Here is a 25,090-nt window from a genome sequence, read left to right on the forward strand (position 1 = left end):
GATTTACATTTTTCCCCCCAGAATCCAATGCAGTGTGTAAATGCCATATAACTGCTGATAAGCTATGATAGAAGTGTGACTTAAATATTCTTCTTCTTCTTCCTCTGAAGATAATATTAATTACACTGTTGCCCAAGGTCTAACGTCATCTAGGAAATTATTTTCACCACTTTTTACATGGGAGAGGAGAAAACCACTGTGATGTCATGTTATTGCATTTAATTGTTGCTTTATTCGAGTTGAACAAATTCCTACAAACAAACACATACATATGATCACCCCTCCCCCCTCACACACAGACAGAGTAAACAGGTGGACATAACTGACGGTCCAATGTGGTAACAGTGTAACAACTTTTTTTAAACGCTTCCTTCGAAGCAATATCAATATTTGACTTCTTTTAAGTATCATAATAAACGTCATACAAAAATCTGATGACGCAAGGTCAGAAAACGGACCAATAAAGTGCATTTACTTGACTGTCCCTAGGGAATTTGGAAGTCCATGGGTGCGTTCCAGGTACACAAACCCTGCACAAATCTGAGATCAGATCTTTACATCATTTGGAGAACTATTTAACATCTCAGGAAGCACATCAACATGATATAACGATCCTATAAACTGCAAGGACCTGAGTAGAATGAGTGTATCTGGAACGCACCTAAAGTCTTAGGTAGGGCTGGATCTGACAGCAGAAAAGGTGTATCTGGAACGCACCCAAAGTCTTAGGTAGATAGCGAAGTAGGGCTGGATCTACACTCTGGAATGCACCCAAAGTCTTAGCCAGGTACTAAGCCTGGATCTGACAGATGCCTGACACTTTTGGAGTACAGGGTCCAGATCAGACCGCTAGCCAAGCCAGGAAGGAATATTCAGATTGCTTAGCCAACTGAGCCTGGCATCAACAGAATTACACAAGACACAACCACTGACACTGACACCAATAGTGCTGAGCTGAACTAAGTTTATACCCCACCTTGACCTCACTTCACCCAAGTGATAGCAACATTAAATAGCCTAACTGCTGTAGATCCTAATCATTTATCACTGATGAAACACTAACATTGTTACACTTACGTTTAAAAATGTCCATCTCTGTATTCTCTTCTCAGTGAATCATCATCATCATTGAGCTTATTGTGAACTATTCTCTCTAAACTTGTATACAGAGGCGCAACTTTGGTTTTAGAAGAAGGGGGGACATACTTTTTTTATTTTATTTTATCCAGTCGGACAAACACTCCAAACAGTTTACCCGACTGCTCGGAGGCGTCCGCATGGTCCTAAAGCACACAGTTGCCTCGTTTTGTATCACATTCCAATGTTTAAACGTTCTCAAAAATGCAATTTCAGAATGTGGGGGGGACATGTCCCCCGTTCCCAGTGAAAGTTGCACCCCTGCTTCTAATACTGACTGATTGTAAGACTATATTTCAGAGGTCACACTAACATGACTCCTACTGCAACTTGATAGTCCTTCTTTGTGTTTTCGACATGTAATCTCATTGTCAACAAAAGCTTTGGTAAACCTATAATTTCATTGTGTTTTCATGTTTCAAACTGATTGAACAATAGGCTACATACACTTGTAACACTTGACAGTAAAGACAGTCAAGTGTGCATTTGACTTCTCTGACACTCCAACGTTTTGATTGTTTTGTCTCTCTGGGAACTCTTGTGTGCCTCATGGTATGACGAAATACTTCCTATAAAAATACATTAGTGTCTACTGTCCCGTGTTGCTGTGCCAGCCAGGACTGTTACCATCCAAAGTCCATGGCATGGTGAAAAAAATCTATTCCATCAGTTCCAGTGAGGACATATTGACAACACCCCGAGACAGCCCTGAACAAACTCAGTCCATTTGACTGATACAACTGAGCCAAGACAGACTTACAGGCAGGCAGGCAGGCAGTCCAGCAAGCAACTGACCCATCACTGAGTGCTCCACATCACCTGGTCAATGTATTGATAAGGAGACACCTAGCAGTATTGGTACACCATACTAGTCAACACCATATGTCCAGCTCATGGTTAACAGGTTAACACCCCGACAGATGGGTCACCGTCCATCACCATTGGTATCTCACATTAAGTCCTTGTGTAACTCCACCAACTCCGCCATGTTGGCGGTTGTGTGTGTGACCAATCCGATCATCTCTTCTTCTTCTGTTGAGCTTTCTGCGTCTTCCTCCTTTTGATGATCATGGTGTGGAGCTTCTCGAGACCTTCCTGTAGCCCCTCCCCTATGATGGCGCAGGCGGGCTGCAGGTGCCAGGGCGTTCCATTACCCAGCTCTGCTAGCGCCAGAGAGCGCTCCATCTCGTGAAGCGGCAGGGAGTTCCTCAGGTCCTGCTTGTTGGCCACCACTAGAACAGGCACCCCCTGGTTCTCTGCTAACCTTGTGATCTTATGGAGCTCCGTCTTGGCCTCCTCCAGACGCTCGGTGTCGACGGAATCCACCACAAACACGATACCGTCGGCGCACCGCGTGTATGAGCGCCACAGGGGGCGGAGCTTCTCCTGACCGCCCACGTCCCAGAAGTGGAACGCCGCCTTCCGCCAGGACTTTCCGCTAGCACTCAGGGACACTTTGATCTTCTCCGTGTTGAATCCCTTAGTGGGGACCGTGTTCACAAACTCATTGAAACGAAGGCGGTAGAGGACAGTGGTCTTCCCGGCGCAGTCCAGACCCAGGATGACAATATGGAGAGCCTGGAAGGAAGGAAGGCTGGGGAAGATCTGGTCTGATAATCCATTACCCATCTTGTTTCTCACACTTTGAGGGAGACTCAGACAGGGGAGAAGCTTGCCGCTGCTGCTTCAACAAATAATCACAAGACTGCTTTGCTCATTCCTTTTCCAGGGGGCTGTGCTGCAGCATTCACCTAGACATAAAAGAGAGAGGATACAATGTAAGCAGCTGTAAAAAGCACTCTAACAACCAACAAGAACAGCAGTCTATTGCTTTACAATTGGAGGGGCTATGCACTGTAAGTGAATATAGCCTAGGCCTATACAGTCTCTGTCTTTTTTCCTTTTTTCATTGTAAGTGAATATGCTCTCTCTCTTTCTTATTCTTAAGCCTTCTACATCTTTAATATTTCGGGCCATGAGATGAATGAGAGGTAAACCAGAGGGGTGTGAAAGGAGCCTATTTGCACATGTAGCGTCTAGAGCAGCGCTCGGAGCTCGGTGGATTTCATATGTTAATTCCCATTCAGAGACAGTAGGCTATCAATATTGAATAACAAGGACGTCGGCGTGCTCCCAACAAAATCCGACTTTAACTGTCTTCGGGTTGATGATCATTGCCGTTGGCACAAGGAATAACACTATTCTGCTCGTTGCCTGACAAATCGTAAATTGAGAGAATAATCGAAATAGGCTACATAAGATTGACTGGCTGGCCATCAAGAAACTGTTGCGCGGCAACAACAGTCTTCTACCACTAACGACAAAACAAATGGGTTGACAGGCAGACAGGGGGGTTATGTCAACATGTGCTATGAAAAAACAATACACTGAATCGAATGCGTTTATATATGTTAGTAGGCTATTGTTAGTTTGCTATTCAATCATCTTGCACTCAATAATAGGCGGTCTAGGCAGACATTCAATGCAAACTGTCATGAAAAATTGGCGACGATGGTTTGGGTATAATCTAATTCATTCCACATATTGTACTAAACGTAATCTCTATGCATAATCTCCATGCATGGAAAAAATTATATAATTTGTAGAATGCACACCTACCTTTGTGATGTAGGCCTATGGACTTTCCAAAACATCAAAGCGAAATCGTTGCAACAGGGTATCGTTTATGATCTCCTCTCTCTTGCTCACACTTTCATGTCCACACGACTACTGAGCGATAAACGTGGATATACTCCCTCTCCAATCCCGCACCACGGGTTCAACCCAGAATGTTTCTAGCGAGAGCTCTGTTTGGTTGAAGTCCCAGAGTGCTCCGTTTTCTCCTTGTCCGATTGGTGATGAGCGGTGCCTGTTGTCGTCGTCGTCCTCACGCGACACACCTCCACGCGCCACCTGTTTCTGTCACTTGGTGTCATTGAACTCTGAAATTACATTGTACTGGTTGCAATGAAAAGTGCGTGTTATATATTCTAGATGTATTTGTACTTGATATGATGTTTTCTGTGTAAAATGTGTATCTTATCAGGAACTCATCTATAGGCTACACTTGTGTGACTTGTGATTGAAATGTGATTGAAATGTTTCAAGTTTCATTGATTGCAACAAACTATTAAATATTAAGATCTAGATCTTTTTAAAAGATGTGTCCTGCCTAAATGTGTATGTTCAATTACAAATAGGGCCAATGTTTGCCGATTTAAAAAAAAAAATTAGATCATTAGATCAGAAAGGAAAAAAGCAATAATGTAAGATCAAAGCACGGTGATTTCCTTCACCAAGATGAGGACCATCAAGAGCACATTTACTGAGTGACTTGGGTGGTCTCTCGGATCTGGTCTGATCGCTCAACAGTTTCAATTGTATGGTCTGAAAGTGTGTGGGCTCCCCAGACGCCAGACATTGTGATGGTGGGAAATGTACATTTGAAATAACATTTCAGTGCAATCACACTGGGCACACATTGATTGAATCAACGTTGTTTCCACGTGACTTCAATGAAATTACGTTGAACCAACGTGGAATTAACGTTGAATTGATGTCTGTGCAAAATCTCACACTCAATTTACTAGTGATAGTTATGTCTCTCATTGGAAAGCCTAGGTCTTTCTTTTGATATTCTAACGTGACCAAAATGACTTTTTCAGGTACTCGAATATTGTAGGATATGAATTACAAGTTCATTTTCCAGGCTACACAGTAGGCCAAGGTTTGAGATGAAGACAAGACACTGGAGCTAATAAATGTTTAAGACAAGACACTGGAGCTAATAAATGTTTAAGACAAGACACTGGAGCTAATAAATGTTTAATAATGTATTAGCCCGTCTTGAATTAATTTGATTGTCCATCATGGTTAGACGTTTAGCCTGGTAATTACCAGACTGATTAGCGAACCATTCATGTAAGCTCGCGAGATCAGGCGGCTACGTTAGACTCGAGGACAAAAAAAAATGAAATTCTCTTTCTCAGTGTGAGTTCATGCAAATAACTCTCGGGAAGGCGTTATGCATTTTCTATCAGAGTTTTTAATGACAAAAGCATTCAATCTTCCATACTCGCCAACACACAAATTACAAACTTCTTATTTGTATTTTTGTTTTTATAGAGCAAATAGCAATATTTAATTCCAGACGTAGTCCAAATGTAAAGATCCGCATTCAAATTAACATCATATATCATACTTTTTGGTCTTTTATCTTTGGAACCAAAACAACAAAGTTGTCCAAGCAGTACACATCATCTGGGGTTAACACTAGTCCATGAAGAGCTAGCTAACCCTCCTTTCACACTAGTATTTGTAAACCCTCCACTGAATACAGAGTGAATGTTATAACTGTTATAACTGTCTAACTGTGTTATAATGGTGTTATAACTGTTGGGATTCATTGATGCTAAATCTGCAGTGTCTTCATGGTCCTGGCCATGGTGTCTGAGTCCCAGCGTGCCGCGTCCCACCCCAGGAACCACCCTGTGAAGGTGGGGGGCTCATGACCCTGCTTCACCATCACTATGGAGGTCCTCTTATCCCGACCACCCGGATCCGTCTCTATGTATGTCTTGGCTGTAAGGAAGGGAGCACATAGATGTTATCAACGGGATAAACCATAGAAAAGAGGGTGTTCACACCTCTTATATATTAAAGGTATATAAGTACATACATATATATATATATTTTTTAATCTCATCTCATTGCTTAAATGTATGCATAAATAAGACCTTATAGATGCCAAGTCTTGGTCATGATATGGTTTCAGTTTATATACTTATAAACTATATATTAAACGTACTACGAAAAATAAACTACCCTATATACACACACACAAGGCAAAACTCACCTGATTTTACAGATTCAGTTCTCTCAACTTCATTGGCATCTTTGCCAATCCAGATAAACACCTATCGCAAAAAATGAACATCAATGTAGTTCAACCTCCATAGAGTTAGAAATGGCCTGAAAATTGTAATTGAGGATATGTAACAAGCTCCATACCTGATCCCAGACATCCAACAGCATCACGTCATCCTCTGCCAGATCCTCCTGACTGAACTCCCCTGGAACCTCCTCAATCTGCAAACAGTATTTGTCATCTATCTATCTATTTGAGTGTGAGTGTGAGTGTGAGTGTGAGTGTGAGTGTGAGTGAGAGAGAGAGAGAGAGAGAGAGAGAGAGAGAGAGAGAGAGAGAGAGAGAGAGAGAGAGAGTGTGTGTGTGCGTGTGTGTGGTACTCACTATGAACCTGCCAGTCTTGTTGGAGCAGGAGAACAGGCGAGGTTGTTGAGTGAGGCTCTTACTCGCCAGTCTCTCTGATGTTTGGTAGTCCTTCTTTCCCCCTAATGCTGCCCAGAGGTCCGCTACAACCAAACAAACAAACCTGCTTGGGTTTCTTTGCATCTTGAACTTGTGATATACATTTTTAGGACGAAAAACCTCAAACTTGTCAATCTGTCTGAAGACTTTCCTTGTGTCAGTGTGTCCCCTGGTGACTTTCCTGAGTACTACATCATATCTCTTTTTTTTTAATTTTACCTTTATTTAACTAGGAAAGTCAGCTAAGAAAAAAATATCTTATTTTCAATGACGGCCTAGGAACAGTGGGTTAACTGCCTTGTTCAGGGGCAGAACAACAGATTTTTACCTTGTCATCTCAGGGATTTGATCTTGCAACCTTCCAGTTACTAGTCCAACACTTTAACCACTAGGCTACCTGCGGCCCCTCATAAAGCTTCTCGGAGTAGAACTTCTGATCTAATATCAGGAACCCGTCCATATATTCTTATTCATTATGAACTAAAAAGGAAAACTAATACTACATTAGCACTCCTCTGAGACGTTTTATGAACATGAGCCCAGGCCAAGGAATCTGTATGATATTCTCACCTGGTTCCTGTCCCTCTACGATGCGTTGTGTCTGACACTTCAGCACCTGACTCAGGTACTGGGCCCCCCGCTCTTCGTCCTCGCTGGCGCCCTTACCCACCCACAGGTAGCTCCCCCCCGAGGGCAGCTTCAGCAGGTATGCGTCGTTAGAGTTCAGGCTGCCAGCCTCCACATCCACCTGCCACAACACACACACACAACAGACAATGCAACTGGGATCTAGTGGTGAGGAAACGCTGACCTCCAGTCTAGATGATAGGAAATGACAAATGAGCATCGTAAATGCCAATGAAAAACCCTCAAATTTAGCATAATCAGTGCCTATTCACAATATAGTGTGAAAACTGCATTTATGTGTGTTTACCTTCCATCTCTGCCAATCAAACAACCATAGGTGTGTGTCTGTGTGAGAGAATATCCTAACCTCTGCGATGCGTGTGATGGTGCCCAGGTTACGTCGGACCTGGAACAGGCGTGTGGGGGCCGCAGGTGCCTGGCCTCCGATGCGTGAGGTACCACTCTTATACACGATGAGGGGCTTGGCTTTGAACAAACTCAGGAGATGGGCAGGCTCTTTTCCTTGGGATACTCTCACCTAGGAAACCAAAAGAGAGTATTAATGCATATCAAATTTGGTACAGGAGCTCATGGATAGCAAAGCCATAGCTGGAGGGCCAGGTAGAAAACTATGCTGTAGACAACCACTAGGGGGCACTATAACATGGCATACACAGTGGAAGATTCTCATTTGGGCAAAAAAACGTTATCTATCCTCCGTGACCCAGAAACCGATAAGTTGTCGGGTGGTGGAGGAAATTGTCAATTCGTTAGTAGGCGAACAAAGGAGTCTGCTCCCTCTTCGATGGCCTCCTTCGGCAGCGGATGCACAAGAGTGTCCTCGCGGCAGGTAGCCTGCGGTTATGGAACCCCTACCTGTCCCAGACCTGCTGTTTTCAACTCAGAATTATCGGCTATGAAAAGCCAACTGACATTTATTCCTGATTATTATTTGACCATGCTTGTCATTTATGAACATTTTGAACATCTTGGCCATGTTCTGTTATAATCTCCACCCGGCACAGCCAGAAGAGGACTGGCCACCCCTCATAGCCTGGTTCCTCTCTAGGTTTCTTCCTAGGTTTTGGCCTTTCTAGGGAGTTTTTCCTAGCCACCGTGCTTCTACACCTGCATTGCTTGCTGTTTGGGGTTTTAGGCTGGGTTTCTGTACAGCACTTCGAGATATTAGCTGATCTACGAAGGGCTATATAAAATAAACTTGATTGATTGATTGATAGCGCAGAAGTGTTTTATAATCCGCCACACCCACTTTGAATCAGATGTGTTTTTTTCGAAGGAGAAAAACATGTACACATTTAAAAACTATACTCTACTTATCTATAAAATGTCTGCCACAACTAGCTCCATTTGTTTAAATCACTTTAATCATTTATTTGGGTATTCCACCCATGTAAACGCATTTCGAGAGTTTGGGACTATAAGTTGTATCTGCATTTTTGTCTAAATGTTGTTATTGACATAGCCTTGTTCTGTTCAATGTTCTCTACCTATATAGTACTCTAAATACCACAAATCATGTTGTTAATTTCAAAAGATTACAAGATAAACATCGCTGACACCATTCAAACCATTGAGGGATCAGAACTTTAATTATCTCAGAATCATCTTTTTCCACATTGAACCTTATCGTCCCAAGCTCTCGATTTGCCTGATGAGGCACGAGTGGAGAAGGAGAATCTCATTTCATACAAGCGCATTTGTTTCCACGTTTCCTCTCCTCGATTACCTTTGACCTTTTTAAAAAAAGAGGTGAGGAGAGGATGGAGGAGTTAGTAAAACAAATTGAGAACCTCCCAGCGGCACCCTGTGCTAACAGTTGATCATAAAACATTGAATCAGATAATGAGATACTGTAACGTCCTGACCAGAGTTCTTATGTGTTTTGCTTGTTTAGTGTTGGTCAGGACGTGAGCTGGATGGGAATTCTATGTTGTGTGTCTAGTTAGTCTGTTTCTGTGTCCAGCCTAATATGGTTCTCAATCAGAGACAGCTGTCATTCGTTGTCCCTGATTGAGAATCATATATAGGTGGCTTGTTTTGTGTTGGGGATTGTGGGTGGTTGTTTCCTGTCTTTGTGTTTTGTCTGCACCAGCTAGGACTGTGACGGTTAGTTTGTTTTGTCATTTTGTATAGTGTCTTGTTTTGTGTTAATTAAATAATGGAAAATTACCACGCTGCACATTGGTCCTCAGATCCTTCTCGCCTCTCCTCGTCTGAGGAGGAGGATGACTTAGACTGCCGTTACAGAACCACCCACCAAACTCGGACCAAGCAGCGTGAGTACGGGCAGCGACAGCAGCAGCAGCGGCCAACTACACAGGACTCCTGGACATGGGAGGAAATTTTGGAGGGTAAAGGACCCTGGGCTAAGGTTGGAGAGAATCGCCGCTCTCGGGAGGAGATGGAGGCAGCTAAAGCCCAGGAGCGGTGGTATGAGGAGGCAGCACGGAAGCGTGGCTGGAAGCCCGTGAAGAAACACCAAAAATTTCTTGGGGGGGGGGTGGCTAAAGGGTAGTGTGGCGAAGGCAGGTAGGAGACCTGCGCCCACTTCCCATGCTTACCGTGGAGAGCGGGAGTACGGGCAGACACCGTGTTATGCGGAAGAGCGCACGGTGTCTCCTGTACGTGTGCATAGCCCGGTGCGGGTTATTCCACCTCCCCGCACTGGCCGGGCTAGATTGAGCATTGAGCCAAGTGCCATGAAGCCGGCTCTACATATCTGGCCTCCAGTACGTCTCCTCGGGCCGGTGTACATGGCACCAACCTTACGCATGGTGTCCCCGGTTCGCCAACACAGCCCAGTGCGGGTTATTCCACCTCCCCGCACTGGACGGGCTACGGGGAGCATTCAACCAGGTAAGGTTGGGCAGGCTCGGTGCTCAAGGGAGCCAGTACGCCTGCACGGTCCGGTATATCCGGCGCCACCTTCCCGCCCCAGCCCAGTACCACCAGTGCCTACACCACGCACCAGGCTTCCAGTGCGTCTCCAGAGCCCTGTTCCTCCTCCACGCACTCTCCCTGTGGTGCGTGTCTCCAGCCCAGTGACCCCAGTTCCGGCACCACGCACCAAGCCTCCTGTGCGTCTCCAGAGCCCTGTACGCACTGTTCCTTCTCCCCGCACTCGCCCTGAGGTGCGTGCCCTCAGCCCGGTACCACCAGTGCTGGTACCACGCACCAGGCCTATAGTGCGCTTTGAGAAACCAGTGTGCCCTGTTCCTGCTCCCCGCACTAGCCTTAAGGTGCGTGTCTCCAGTCCGGTACCACCAGTTCCGGCACCACGCACCAGGCCTACTGTGCGCCTCAGCAGGTCAGAGTCGGCCGTCTGCCCAACGCCGCCTGCACTGCTCGTCTGCCCAGCGCCGTCTGAGCTGCCTGCACTGCTCGTCTGCCCAGCGCCGTCTGAGCTGCCTGCCTGCCCAGCACCATCTGAGCCATCCGTCTGCCCAGCGCCGTCTGAGCCATCCGTCTGCCCAGCGCCGTCTGAGCCATCCGTCTGCCCAGCGCCATCTGAGCCATCCGTCTGCCCAGCGCCATCTGAGCCATCCGTCTGCCCAGCGCCATCTGAGCCATCCGTCTGCCCAGCGCCATCTGAGCCATCCGTCTGCCACGAGCCTTCAGAGCCGCCCGTCTGTCCCGAGCCATTAGAGCCGTCCGCCAGTCATGAGCTGCCCGCCAGTCATGAGCTGCCCGCCAGTCATGAGCTGCCCGCCAGTCATGAGCTGCCCGCCAGTCATGAGCTGCCCTCCAGTCATGAGCTGCCCTACAGTCATGAGCTGCCCTACAGTCATGAGCTGCCACTCAGTCCGGAGCTGCCACTCAGTCCGGAGCTGCCACTCAGTCCGGAGCTGCCACTCAGTCCGGAGCTGCCACCCAGTCCGGAGCTGCCACTCAGTCCAGAGCTGCCTCTCTGTCCTGAGCTACCTCTCTGTCCTGAGCTACCTCTCTGTCCTGAGCTACCTCTGTCCTGAGCTACCTCTCTGTCCTGAGCTACCTCTCTGTCCTGAGCTACCTCCTAAATCATGTGGGGGCCTTGGGGAGGATTCTTAGGCCAAGGTCGTGGGCGAGGGTCGCCACTCAAAGGACGCTAAGGAGGGGGACAAAGACAGTGGTGGAGTGGTGTCCTCGTCCTGCGCCGGAGCCGCCACTGCGGACAGATGCCCACCCAGACCCTCCTCTTGAGTTTTAGGGGTGCGTTCGGAGTCCGCACCTCAGGAGGGGGGTACTGTAACGTCCTGACCAGAGTTCTTATGTGTTTTGCTTGTTTAGTGTTGGTCAGGACGTGAGCTGGGTGGGAATTCTATGTTGTGTGTCTAGTTAGTCTGTTTCTGTGTCCAGCCTAATATGGTTCTCAATCAGAGACAGCTGTCATTCGTTGTCCCTGATTGAGAATCATATATAGGTGGCTTGTTTTGTGTTGGGGATTGTGGGTGGTTGTTTCCTGTCTTTGTGTTTTGTCTGCACCAGCTAGGACTGTGACGGTTAGTTTGTTTTGTCATTTTGTATAGTGTCTTGTTTTGTGTTAATTAAATAATGGAAAATTACCACGCTGCACATTGGTCCTCAGATCCTTCTCGCCTCTCCTCGTCTGAGGAGGAGGACGACTTAGACTGCCGTTACAGATACCAACTTCACAACCAGAGAAAAGATTACATCATGCCCCGTAGGCATGGAAAGTAAACCCTGATAAAACAATCAAATTAGGGAATTTAATACACTATGGGCTGGAGAGAATAACCTCTAGTATCACAATTTACAACTGTGATAAAAAAAAAAAGTTTAAAACTTTCTACAGCTTTTACACATTTCCACCGAGGGCCTTCGCTCCAACAGCAGTGTGTGTGTCTTTCGGAGGGGTTGGGATAAAGCACATCCACTGGACATCTGTGGACATTGGACAATAAGAGATCCTCAACTTAACTTCTTGGGGATATAGGGGGTGCTGTTTTGCATTAGCATAATTTGCTCTACAGATTAAACTGCCTAGTACTCAATTCTTGCTCGTACAATATGCATATTATTGTTATTATTGGATAGAAAACACTCTCTAGTTTCTATAGCCGTTTGAATTATGTCTCTGAGTGGAACAGAACTCATTCTACAGCACTTTTCCTGATATGGAGTGAGATTTCAGAAATCTTGGCCACTGGTCCCAGGTCGGTTGTAAAGTCCCTGTAAATGCTATGGAGAAACAAACACTGCCTACGTCTTCCTCTGGATGTCAGTACGTGGTGACGCTTTGAATGGAGTCGATTGCGCAATCAGGGCCTCTATAAAACACCAAAGACCGGAAGTAGCTTTCTTTTCCTGCCTGCGCCTGACGCACGAAGGACGTTGGACTGGCTCTCTTTCCAAGCTTTGGTTTAGCCACTTATATATCGCCGGTCATGTTTTTACTCGTTATAGGTGTTAAAAACATCATAAGGTAGTTAATTTAAACCGTTTTATAGCAATTTATATCCGTTTAGTGCGATTTTGAGGCATTGCTTTGTGTTGCACTTTGAAGCGCCGGGCACATTTCGGGGTCCCGGTCGAACGTTAGTGGGCATTTCGACGGACAAGAGGACATCTTTCGACCAAAAGAAGATTAGACCCAAGAAAGGATACATTGCCCAAGATTCTGATGGAAGATCACCTCATAGTAAGAAATATTTAAGATGATAAATCGTTGTTCTGTCGAAAAATTTTAAACGCATATTCCGCCATTTTCTTTGGTATAGCTTCGCTTGGCGAACCCTGTATTGCACAGTAAGGATAATTTTAGAAATGTAATTCAGCGATTGCATTAAGAACTAATTTGTCTTTCGATAGCTGTCCAACTTATATTTTTTTAGTCAAGTTTATGAATAGTTAATCATGAGACAAGATCACTGTCAAATATGGCGCCCGACATTTTCAGGCTAGTTTTGCTAGTATTGTCATTGTATAACCACGTTTTTTTGTGGCTAAATATGCACATTTTCGAACAAACTCTATATGTATGTTGTAATATGATGTTACAGGAGTGTCATCGGAAGAATTCTGAGAAGGTTAGTGAAAAAATTAATATATTTTGGCGATGATTACGTTATCGCTCTCTTTGGCTTGAATCAATGCTCTGGTAACGTTTGCACATGTGGTATGCTAATATAACGATTTATTGTGTTTTCGCTGTAAAACACTTAGAACATCTGAAATATTGTCTGAATTCACAAGATCTGTGTCTTTCCATTGCTGTGAGCTGTGTATTTTTAAGAAATGTTTTATGATTAGTAATTAGGTAATACACGTTGCTCTCTGTATTTATTCTAGTCGAGTTGTGATGGTGGGTGCAATTGTAAACTATGATTTATACCTAAAATATGCACATTTTTCTAACAAAACCTATCCTATACAATAAATATGTTATCAGACTGTCATCTGATGAGGTTTTTTCTTGGTTAGTGGCTATCAATATCTTTATTTGGCCGAATTGGTGATAGCTACTGGTGGAGAGAAAAAATGGTGGACAAAGAAAAATGGTGTCTTTTGCTAACGTGGTTAGCTAATAGATTTACATATTTTGTCTTCCCTGTAAAACATTTTAAAAATCTGAAATGGTGGCTTTATTCACAAGATCTGTATCTTTCATTTGGTGTCTTGGACTTGTGATTTAATGATATTTAGATGCTACTATTTAATTGTGACGCTATGCTAGCGATGCTAATCAGTGGGGGGTGGGTGGGGGGTGCTCCCCAAGTGCTCCCCAAGACGCAAGCGTCCCACTGTCCCAGAGAGGTTAATTTGGGTTAGACTTACCTGAACTGCATTCCCACCCAGAGAGCGATCGAGCTCCACAGTTAGGAAGGCAGAAGCTGTGAGCTCATCTAGAGTGCTGCTAGCCCCCTGCCTGCCACAGGAAGTATAGGGATCAATCAATTAATCCATCCATCCATCCATCCATCCATCCATCCATCCAACCAACCAACCAACCAACCAACCAACCAACCAACCAACCAACCATCCATCCATCCAACCATCCATCCAACCAACCAACCAACCAACCAACCAACCAACCAACCAACCAACCAACCAACCAACCAACCAACCAACCAACCAACCAACCAACCAACCAACCAACCAACCAACCAACCAACCAACCAACCAACCAACCAACCAACCAACCAACCAACCAACCAACCAACCAACCAACCAACCAACCAACCAACCAACCAACCAACCAACCAACCAACCAACCAACCAACCAACCAACCAACCAACCAACCAACCAACCAACCAACCAACCAACCAACCAACCAACCAACCAACCAACCAACCAACCAACCAACCAACCAACCAACCAACCAACCAACCAACCAACCAACCAACCAACCAACCAACCAACCAACCAACCAACCAACCAACCAACCAACCAACCAACCAACCAACCAACCTAATTGAATATATGAGCACAGGTCTACCAGACTCACCAGGTGTAGATGACCTGTCCTCTCTTATATGTATAGAGGATGATGTAACAGTCTCCTCCATAGAACTGGCCATAGGTCTTTGGGTCGATTGGGACTCGACCACTGCTCTCCACTCTGAAGACCTAGAACATGAAACATGCATCTGGCTTGCTATTCTACTATCATTTGTTTACAATCCATGTGATTGGAATTGTCAGTTGAATAAAACACCTGACTCATTTTTAGATTAGCACATTTTCTTATTCACTGCTCTTAATGCCTGTGTAATGAGGAACCTTGCCTGATACCTGAAGGCCTGTGCTAGCTCCCTGATCTATTGCTTAGACCTTAGCTCAGCGGGCTAACAGTCTTGTGGCAGTAACACATGGTCCTGTACCTGAGTGTCTCCTGTGCCGTCATCCACCATGTTATAATGGGCTGCCATGCTCTGGGACTCATGGAGTTTGGAGGCATCGAACTCCACCTGACGTATCTTTGCGATCCTCTCGGTCACAAAGACCTTCCCAAACCCCTCGCTCTGGTTTTTATCCCTCCACCCCTGGAAGAAATGCCTGAAGATGGGAGTCTCCCCACCCTCTGGAAGTACCTGGATCTGGAGATAGAGAAGAGGAGTTGTTTCTATGAATGTCAGGGTTGGGGATCAACTCTCCTTCAGTCCTGATGAAGATGGCGCCGAAGAGGATGGCTGACATTTTACGTGCTCCTAACCAATTGTGCTATTTTGTCATTTTTTTGCCTTGTTTGTAACTTCTTTTTTTTAAACTTATTTTGTACATGATGTTGCTGCTACCGTCTCTTATGACCGAAAATAACTTCTGGACATCAGAACAGCGATTACTCACCACAAACTGTAATATTTTTTTTTGTTTAATGAGTCCGACGAGAAGGATATACTGCTCTCCCGGGAACAGGCCCAAATCCCCATCATTTGCGTGAAGAAAAGACGGAGGAAAAGAGGACGCAAATCTGGCTGCCTTCTGAGAATCCGTAAGCAAGCGAGTAAACTCTCATTGCCATCCATTCTACTTGCTAACATGCAATTTGACACACCCTAATCTGTTTCACTTGTCTTTGTGATTGTCTCCACCCCCCTCCAGGTGTCGCCCATCTTCCCCATTATCTCCTATTCTGGTGTTCTCTGTTTGTCTGTTGCCAGTTCTTCTTGTTTGTCAAGTCAACCAATGGTTTTGTATCAGCTCCTGCTTTTCCCCAGTCTGTCTTTACTCGTCCTCCTGTTTTTGACCGTTGCCTGTTCTGACCCTGAGCCCGCCCGCCTGACCACTCTGCCTGCCCCTGCCCCTGAACCTGAGCCTGCCTGCCATCCTGTACCTTTGCCCGTCTCTGGATTACCAACCTCTGCCTGACCTGACCCTGAGCCTGCCTGCCTTCCTGTACCTTTGCCCCTGTTGCTGTAATCAACATTGTTACTTCGACACAGTCTGCATCTGGGTCTTAACTTATCCTGATACAATCATTGGAAAATAAAATTGATGACCTACGATTACGATTATCCTACCAACGGGACATTAAGAACTGTAATATCTTATGTTTCATCGAGTCCTGCCTGAATGACAACACGGATAATATGGAGCTGGCGGGAATTTCCATACACCGGCAGAACAGAGAAGATACATCTGGTAAGACGAGGGGTGGGGGTCTTTTTGTCAATAACAGCTGGTGCGCGATGTCTAATATTAAAGAAGTTTCGAGGTATTGCGCGCCTGAGGTAGAGTACCTTAAACTGTAGACCACACTATCCACCAAAATAATTCTCATCTATATTATTTGCAGCTGTCTATTTACCACCACAGACCGATGCTGGCACTAACACCGCACTCAACCAACTCCATAAGGCCATAAGAAAACAAGAAAATAATCACCCAGAAGCGGTGCTCCTAGTGGCCGGGGACTTTAATGCAGGCAAACTTAAATCAGTTTTACCAAATTTTTACCAGCATGTCACATGTGCAACCAGATGGGAAAAAACTCTAGACCATCATTACTCCACACACAGAGATGCATACAAAGCTCTAACCCGCCCTCCATTTGGCAAATCTGACCATAATTCTATCCTCCTGATTCCTGCTTACAAGCAAAAACTAAAGCAGGAAGTACCAGTGACTCGCTCAATACGGAAGTGGTCAGATGACACGGATGCTACGCTACAAGACTGTTTTGCTAGCCCAGACTGGAATATGTTCTGGGATTCATCCAATGGCATTGAGGAGTATACCACCTCAGTCATCGGCTTCATCAATAAGTGCATTGACGACGTCATCCCCACAGTGACTGTACGTACATATTCCAACCAGAAGCCATGGATTACAGGCAACATCCACATCTAGCTAAAGGCTAGAGCTGCCGCTTTCAAGTAGCGGGACACTAATCCCACTATGCCCTCAGACGAACCATCAAACAAGCAAAGCGTCAATACAGGATTAAGATTGAATCCTACTACACCGGCTTTGACGCTCATCGGATGTGGCAGGGCTTGAAAACAATTATGGACTACAAAGGGAAACCCAGACGTGAGCTGCACAGTGACGCGAGCCTACTAGACGAGCTAAATGCTTTTATGCTCGCTTTGAGGCAAGCAACACTGAAGCATGATTGAGAGCACCAGCTGTTCTGGATGTCTATGTGATAACGCTCTCGGTAGCCAATGTGAGCAAGACCTTTAAACAGGTTAACATTCACAAAGCCGCGGGGTCAGATGGATTACCAGGACGTGTACTCAAAGCATGCGCGGACCAACTGGCAAGTGTCTTCACTGACATTTTCAACCTCTGACTGAGTCTGTAATACCTACATGTTTCAAGCAGACCACCATATTCCCTGTGCCCAAGAAAACGAAGGTAACATGCCTAAATTATTACCGCCCCGTAGCATGTTGGTAGCCATTTAAGTGCTTTGAAAGGCTGGTCATGGCTCACATCAACAGCATCCTCCTGGATACCCTAGACCCACTCCAATTCGCATACCGCCCCAACAGATCCACAGATGACGCAATCTCACTCGCACTCCACACTGCCCTTTCCCACCTGGACAAAAGGAACACCTGTGTGAGAATTATTCTGTTCACTGACTACAGCTCAGCGTTCAACACCATAGTGCCCACGAAGCTCATCACTAAGCTAAGGACCCAGGGACTAAACACCTCCCTCTGCAACTGGATCCTGGACTTCCTGAAGGGCCGCCCCCAGGTGGTTAGAGTAGACAACAACACGACTGCCATGCTGGTCCTCAAGACTGGGGTCCCTTAGGGGTGTGTACTTAGTCCTTTCCTGTACTCCCTGGTCACCCACGACTGCGTGGCCAAACACGACTCCAACACCATCATTAAGTTTGCTGATGACACAACAATGGTAGGCCTGATCACGGACAACGATGAGACAGCCTATAGGGAGGAGGTCAGAGAACTGGCAGTGTGGTCAGAGAACTGGCAGTGTGGTCAGTGAGGTCAGAGAACTGCCCCCCCCCCCCCCCCCATTTGTTTTGTACACTGCTGCTACTCGCTGCTTATTATCTATGCATAGCCACTTCACCCCTACCTACATGTACAAATTATTATTTACTTTAGTTAATTTGGTAAATATTTTCTTAACTCTTCTTGAACTGCACTGTTGGTTAAGGGCTTGTAAGTAAGCATTTCACGGTAAGGTCTAGACTTGTTGAATTCGGTACATGTGACACATAAAGTTTGATTTGATATGATCAGTTTAGCAGGTCATGAACTGACATAGACTGATATTTGAGTCACGAGTTGATCCAATCAAATGATCCAACCAAAGCAATTATGACTGACGCTATATGGATGATAATGAGCATGAACCTGTGTGTTAGCTGGGTAGCCCATCTGCTTGATGAAGCCCTCAGCAGTCTTCATGGCAGTCTTCCTCTCGCTGGGGTTGGCGTTACGGCCTTTATGGGTGATGATGGATGATTCATGCAGAAGAAGAGGTACAAAAAAGATGGGAGGTACTAAAGGATGAATTTAGATGGTCAAGATAAGCATGTGTAGCAGTTTAAATATGTACCTTTCCAGACAAAGATCATCCTGCTCTTCCCGTGGTCCAGGATGAAGCACTCGTCAGACAGCAGATGGCTCTGAGAGAACGGGTTCTCCTCTGAGACCAGGGTCACCTGCATTTCTCCGGACGCATCAGATACCTGAAAGGAACAACAGCGAGATGAGTGTGTGTGTGTGTGTGTGTGAGTGAGTGTGTGTTAGAGTGTGTATAGACTGTGTACCATACCATGTAGAGTTTGGCCATTTTCCTGTTGGAGATATCTGCCATCATATCGTCATTGTCATCACCTTCTGGTAGATCTGGCTTGTTGCCAAGTACCTGTTAAGGTTGACCGGTAAAAACACAAAGACAAAAAAGACTAAGATAATATTGACTTGTGTTAATGGAGATAGCAAAATGATAGTGTACATAAGTGGATTATTTAACTGTCATACAGTTAAGTGCCTGCAGTAATTCGCGATTAATGTCCATTCAAGAGTGCAAATTCTAGACTAGGGAATGAAAGTTCAATATTGTGGTTGTAAAAATACATATTGAATTAGCATCTGTCACCTCAGTTAACTCAGGCGGCTCGCTCCACTCTTCCACGACAACCAGCTTTGCTCGGCCATTCCTCTCATTGTCACGGATACTGGCAGCCACCTGTGCTGCCTTGAGGCGCTCAAATTTGTTGCACTCTGAACCGCACCACTGGTAGATAACCTATAGACAGGTAACAGGTACGGTTCATTTGAAAGAAGGTTGTTGCTCACTTTATCAAGTTCCAGGTGCATACAGGCGTTTAGCTTCGAGGGATAACTCACATTATGCTGGGGCAAGCAGATGACCCCGGTTCTAACCCAGTGGGTCACTGTTATGTGGCAATACATCCTGATTTCAGGCAATATTCAAATAAGAGAACAGTACAGCTTTTGGATTTAGTTTGGTAAACATTAGGATACCTTGTATATCAAATGATCTGATACATAAACCCACCTCAAGTCAACATACCGTAGGCCTACATATATTTAAGATTTAAGAAGAACTCAAGCCGAACAGTTAATATTTGACTTTCAACAGAATTTGAAGTTTGTCTGGACAATGTGTCTGTTTTCTCAGGAAGGTGACAAACAGTCAAACAAATGAACTGTTGTTACAGGGTCACTGAGTGCACTACCATCTCTGCCATACAAGTGGCAGAGGCATTGTTCCCAACATAGACACTATATAATTGATACATGTTCTATATCTATATGGTAAACTCTCACATAGAGGGAGGCTAAAGTACAATCTACTGATCTGTCGATCCATCGATGAGTCAATTAGTCAATCAGTAGATCAATTAATCAATCAATCAAATCTTACTGCACCAAGGTCCACGATGAAGCAGTCCCCTCTGTTGAAGCTGGACCAGTTGAGGGTAACCTCAGTTGCCCTGACGACGCGGCGACCTTTGATATGGAATAGTCTCAGAGCTGACAGGTCGTTGGTGACCACGTGATGGAACCCAGAGGCCACGCCTCCGGCCTAGAATAGAACAGGGTAGAATAGAAAAAAATGGAGTAGATCAGGATAAAATTGAATAATTCATTGCCCTCAAGAGGGAATTTGTCTTGCTCAGTTTTAAAGCAATACAAGATGTAGATGTACATAGCATACATCACATACAACACAAGATACACAGTTACATAGTGCCCAACACAAACATCCCTGAAACAACATATAAAAGGCAATGTCAGAGCCTATGAGTACCCTGTGAGGTTGAACAAGGTTAGAATGTCAAGTAGTTCCTTCTAGTGATTGGGTAATATTAAGGAAAATTAAGAAAGGTTCAGAACCAAGAAAAACAAACAATGTGAGGATCACGCATAACTGTTTTTCCTTTTCATCTGCACACCAGGTTCCTTTACCATCCCATGAGTCAGTGTTGCTGCCCATGGCTAGGGCCAAACAAAACGTTACGACAAGTGTTCATTTAATAGCAGACCTCCAGCGTATGATGCCCAGGGTCTGAAATGTGGCAAATGGAATGAATGTTCACTGCTAAAAATAAGCGTGCTTTTTGGTTCAATATAACACCATATCTTCTAGTAGTAAATAGCAGTAAGACAGATACAGGAACAAATATAATATTAGTGAAATAAACTGAAATAAAATGCATCAGTAAGACAATACTGTACTTTATATGTGATGCCTCCCTTGAAGTAGCGTGTGAAGGCGGTGGACTCGAACCCCTGCAGTTCTCTGTACTGGACAGGCTTCCCTCCTAGGAAATCATCCAGCTGAACAGTGAAGATGGCCGCCGCTGTGCTCTCGTCCTGGCTGCACTCCTTACCTAAGGAGAGAACATGAGTGGTACAGTACTTAAATACAATATGATAAATGTTAGCATGAAATGAGAGAGTATTCAAGTTTAGACAAAGGAACTTAAGCACAATGTTCATTCTTATGAGTCAAACTGCCTAGATGATGTTATCACTGTGATGTTCATAGTATGCTTTATCTTCACACTGTGTGGCGTGGGCCTGTTTGTTCACATCTTTTTTGTCACCCTTGAAGACGGCTTGGCAACAATAATCACACTGGTGATGCAGTTTTCATATTTCACTCTCAAACAGAATCTAACAGCCTTGCGTGTTGCCATTGTACATTTCTGGGTGACTGCTGCTGCTGCACAATACAACAGTGGTTTAACACCTATCTCAAGGCCATCAGAGGCCATCAGACTGTTAAACAGCCATCACTAACACAGAGATGCTGCTGCCTGGGTACAGACTTGATATCATTAGCCACTTGAATAAATGGATCACTAGTCACCTTCATAATGGCACTTTAATAATGGTTACATATCTTGTATTAGTCATCTCATATGTTTATATTATATTTTATACAATCTATTGCATCTTGCTTATGCCGCTCTGTCATTGCTCATCCATATATTTGTATGTATATATTCTTATTCCATTCCTTTACTTAGATTTGTTTTTATTAGGTAGTTGTTGTGGAATTGTGAGAATACATGTTAGATATGCTTCACTGTCGGAAATAAAGGCACAAGCATTTCGCTACAGTCGCAATAACATCTGCTAACCATGTGTATGTGACCAATACAATTGGATTTGATTTGAGGAGCTGGAACCCTGTAAGTGGTACCTTGTAGGCCTGATGAGGTAGGTAAACAGTCCAAGTCATACCTACTATTTTGGTGTGACTAACATAGTTAAACATTAGCTAGCAGTCTATAACATGTTGCCATTCAAATTTAGTGAGTGACTGGATGAAGGAACTGAGGGAAAAATTAAAGCCCATAGCAGCAAGCATAATGTGAAGGAAACCCTTTGGAGGTCCATTAGCGTGTTTAATGGTTAATGGTTAATGATGGGGGGGGGGGGGGCATGAGGGAGGAGAGGAAAGAGGAAGGGTGGGAGAGAGAGGAGGTGGGAGAGTGAGAGAGAGAGAAAGAGGGTGTGGGAGAGAGAGAGACATAAAAATATATGATTATGTGTCAAGGAAGGAAGCTGGAGTTACAGATCAGCAGCATTGACTTGCATGGTTCAGTAGTTCCACCACGAAACTGACAGTACCTTCAGGTACAATGTGTCTACTCTGAGACAGCTGAACAGAGAAGTTACTCAAAGGTTAATGAAAGGCTTGATCGTTTCCCAGATTACGTGTGGAACGAGGACTGATAAAGTTTAGGACCTCTGCTGAGAATGACCTTATCTTATCCAGGAAGATTCATGATAGTCAATCACCCCACCCAGATAGTCACTTTCATTTTTTACTTCAGGCAAAAAAACTGTATTCAGCTCAGCTGATGACAAGATCGGCTGACTTGCTTCTGCTTTACTTCTCTGTACACTAAGACAACAGCACCTTGAGACCTCACAGTTGTGAAACGTTATGAAACGTCACTCACACACAGGGATGGAAATTAAGCTAGCCCATTAACCCGTTGCCAGTACTTTTCAGACAGGGCTAGTACAAAATGTGCCCAACTAGCTACCCGGCTATTGACATTTTGTCTTTTCAAATATCGCATGGCACATTTTTTTAGCCCCGGGCTCTTACAAAGGCCTTGAGGCCTATATATAAAGCTTAATAAAGAGCAGTTATACTAGCAAGAAAAGCATGCAGGTTTCTTATTTTTTCTCTCATGTTATTCAATTGTTACCATGCACCTGCAAAAGAGTGCCTTTTGAATTTTTAGACTGCTTGAATTTTTAGACGGCTAGCCTGGCTGTCCAGTGCCCAAAATCCTTATGTTCCATCCCTGCTCACACACGATCATCCACAAAGAGCAGAGGCATTCTACTATTAGGTTGACATTGGGTCTTTCAGGGGAGGTGCAGGACAGCAATGCCAAATAATAGTGATTATTTAATCCATTTCTAAACTATCTTTCTCAACATTATCAGCATCTCATATCTGCATTTGTGGTGTCAAGCTAAACCATCTATCTTGTTCTGTCTTGTAATGTACAACCTGCTCTTCTCTTATATGAATACATCTACTCAGATATGATCCTATGATGAAGGGAATGTGTTATAACACTGTTAGTATATTATGTCCTTTGATGCTAAGTTATTTTAGCTATTGCCAATGTATGTATTAATGTTAATGAGAAGGTTCTGAGAATATTATGCCATGGATTTCAGCCTGTAGCTATAAAACTTGAACGTCTATGAAGCACTCCCCAAATGTATTCACGTTAATCTCCAAGGATTCATAACCCTCCGTCAGTAAACAAATCATCCAGCGTGTGACATGTTGTGTGGAAGAGCCTGAGGAAACACACTCGCTCATTCACTCCAACTCACCCAGCCAGAAGTGCAGGTCGTAGAAGCAGCTATCCCGCTGTTTGACGGTGTGGAGAACCACGTACGCGTCCCCAACATAGAAGTTCCCGTGCAGGTTCTCAGGCACAGCGACCAGCTCAATCTTCTCTATCCTCCATATCTGGAGACCGGCTGCCCTGCCTGCCTTGTCAAACTCCCTGTGGTAGAGCACCATGGTTCCTCTGGTTGTCTGGTGGCAGAAGGGCGACGGCTGGATGTGGATCCCTGGTGTGGTGAGAAGAGTATGGGGTGAGAGCGAGGCACAGACTGCTGCTCTGTTCTCTGTCTGGTCCAGGGGAGGAGTGAGTCAATAGCAGCAGTGTGCAGGGCTCTAAGGCTGAGGTTGAGGCTGAGAGGGGGTGGGTGTGTCTTAGAGGCTGCCAAAGTACACACACAATGCGTACGCGCACATACACACTCACACACACACACACACACACATGTTTTCACTACACCTACATATTACTGTCTCTATCCATGCTCAATATTTCCAATATGCCCTTGGAAAAGCGCTCAGAGTAAAGGTTCTGCTATAATAACTTTATTACATCATAATATTAGGCTTCAAATAACTTGCATTCAGATCAGGTCAACAGAGATGTTTATCTTGTAGTTTCAACAGAGCTCAGCAAATCAAATCCAATTATATTTATCACATGCGCCGAATACAACATGTGTAGACCTTACCGTAAAATGCTTACTTACAAACCCTTAACCAACAATGCAGTTTAAGAAATAGAGTAAAGAAAATATTTACTAAATAAACGAAGTAAAACATTTCATAAAAAGTAACACAATAAAATGACATAACAATAACGAGGCCATATATACAGGGGGTACCGGTACAGAGTCAATGTGCGGGGGTTCAGGTTAGTCGAGGTAATTTGACCTGTTCACTGGATGTGCTACCTTGTCCCGGACCTGCTGTTTTGGACTCTCTCTCTACCACACCTGCTGTCTCTAACTCTGAATGATCGACTATGAAAGCAAACTGACATTTACTCCTGAGGTGTTGACCTGTTGCACCCTCTACAACCACTTTGATTTTTATTATCTGACCCTGCTGGTCATCTATGAACGTTTGAACTTCTTGGCCATGTACTGTTATAATCTCCACACAGCACAGCCAGAAGAGGACTGACCACCTCTCAGAGCCTGGTTCCTTTCTAGGTTGCTTCCTAGGTTCTGGCCTTTCTAGGTTGTTTTTGCTTCTACACCTGCATTGCTTGCTGTTTGGGGTTTTAGGCTGGGTTCCGGTACAGCACTTTGTGACATCGGCTGACGTAAAAAGGGCTTTATAAATACATTTGATTGATTGACACTTGTAAGTAGGGGTAAAGTGACAATGTATAGATAATTAACAGCGAGTTGCAGCAGTGTAAAAACAATGGGGTCAAGGTAAATAGTCCAGGTGGCCATTTGATTCATTGTTCAGCAGTTGGAGGTAGAAGCTGTTAAGAAGCCTTTTGGACCTAGACTTGGCGCTTCGGTACCGCTTGCCGTGGGGTAGCAGAGAGAACAGTCTATGACGTGGGTGACTGGAGTCTTTGACAATTTTTGGGGCTTTCCTCGGATGCCGCCTAGTATATAGATCCTGGATGGCAGGAAGCTTTGCCCTAGTGATGTATTGGGCCATACGCATTACCCTCTGTAGCGCCTTACGGTCGGATGCCGAGCAGTTGC

At 44.7% G+C, this 25,090-nt stretch overlaps 2 protein-coding genes across 2 annotated transcripts; both read right to left on the bottom strand.

Moving 5' to 3' along the window:
• Positions 1–222: 222 nt before the first annotated feature.
• LOC120022456 (ADP-ribosylation factor-like protein 4A) lies at positions 223–3,893 on the bottom strand. Its single transcript, XM_038966367.1, has 2 exons — positions 3,757–3,893; positions 223–2,888 (listed from the first exon to the last, which is right to left on the bottom strand). The coding sequence occupies exon 2, from the start codon at positions 2,764–2,766 to the stop codon at positions 2,155–2,157; it is 612 nt and encodes a 203-aa protein (XP_038822295.1). The 5' UTR covers positions 2,767–2,888; positions 3,757–3,893; the 3' UTR covers positions 223–2,154.
• Positions 3,894–5,205: 1,312 nt separating this feature from the next.
• LOC120022557 (adseverin-like) lies at positions 5,206–23,674 on the bottom strand. The gene is made up of 16 exons (XM_038966507.1): positions 23,390–23,674; positions 20,750–20,904; positions 19,935–20,096; positions 19,143–19,292; positions 18,816–18,908; positions 18,597–18,729; positions 18,392–18,480; positions 14,936–15,151; positions 14,560–14,681; positions 13,889–13,979; positions 7,461–7,631; positions 7,037–7,214; positions 6,389–6,510; positions 6,148–6,225; positions 5,993–6,053; positions 5,206–5,718 (listed from the first exon to the last, which is right to left on the bottom strand). The coding sequence occupies exons 1-16, from the start codon at positions 23,580–23,582 to the stop codon at positions 5,549–5,551; spliced, it is 2,184 nt and encodes a 727-aa protein (XP_038822435.1). The 5' UTR covers positions 23,583–23,674; the 3' UTR covers positions 5,206–5,548.
• Positions 23,675–25,090: the final 1,416 nt, after the last annotated feature.

Source organism: Salvelinus namaycush, chromosome 27 (genome assembly GCF_016432855.1).
Source record: "Salvelinus namaycush isolate Seneca chromosome 27, SaNama_1.0, whole genome shotgun sequence".
Classification (NCBI taxonomy): Eukaryota; Metazoa; Chordata; class Actinopteri; order Salmoniformes; family Salmonidae; genus Salvelinus; species Salvelinus namaycush.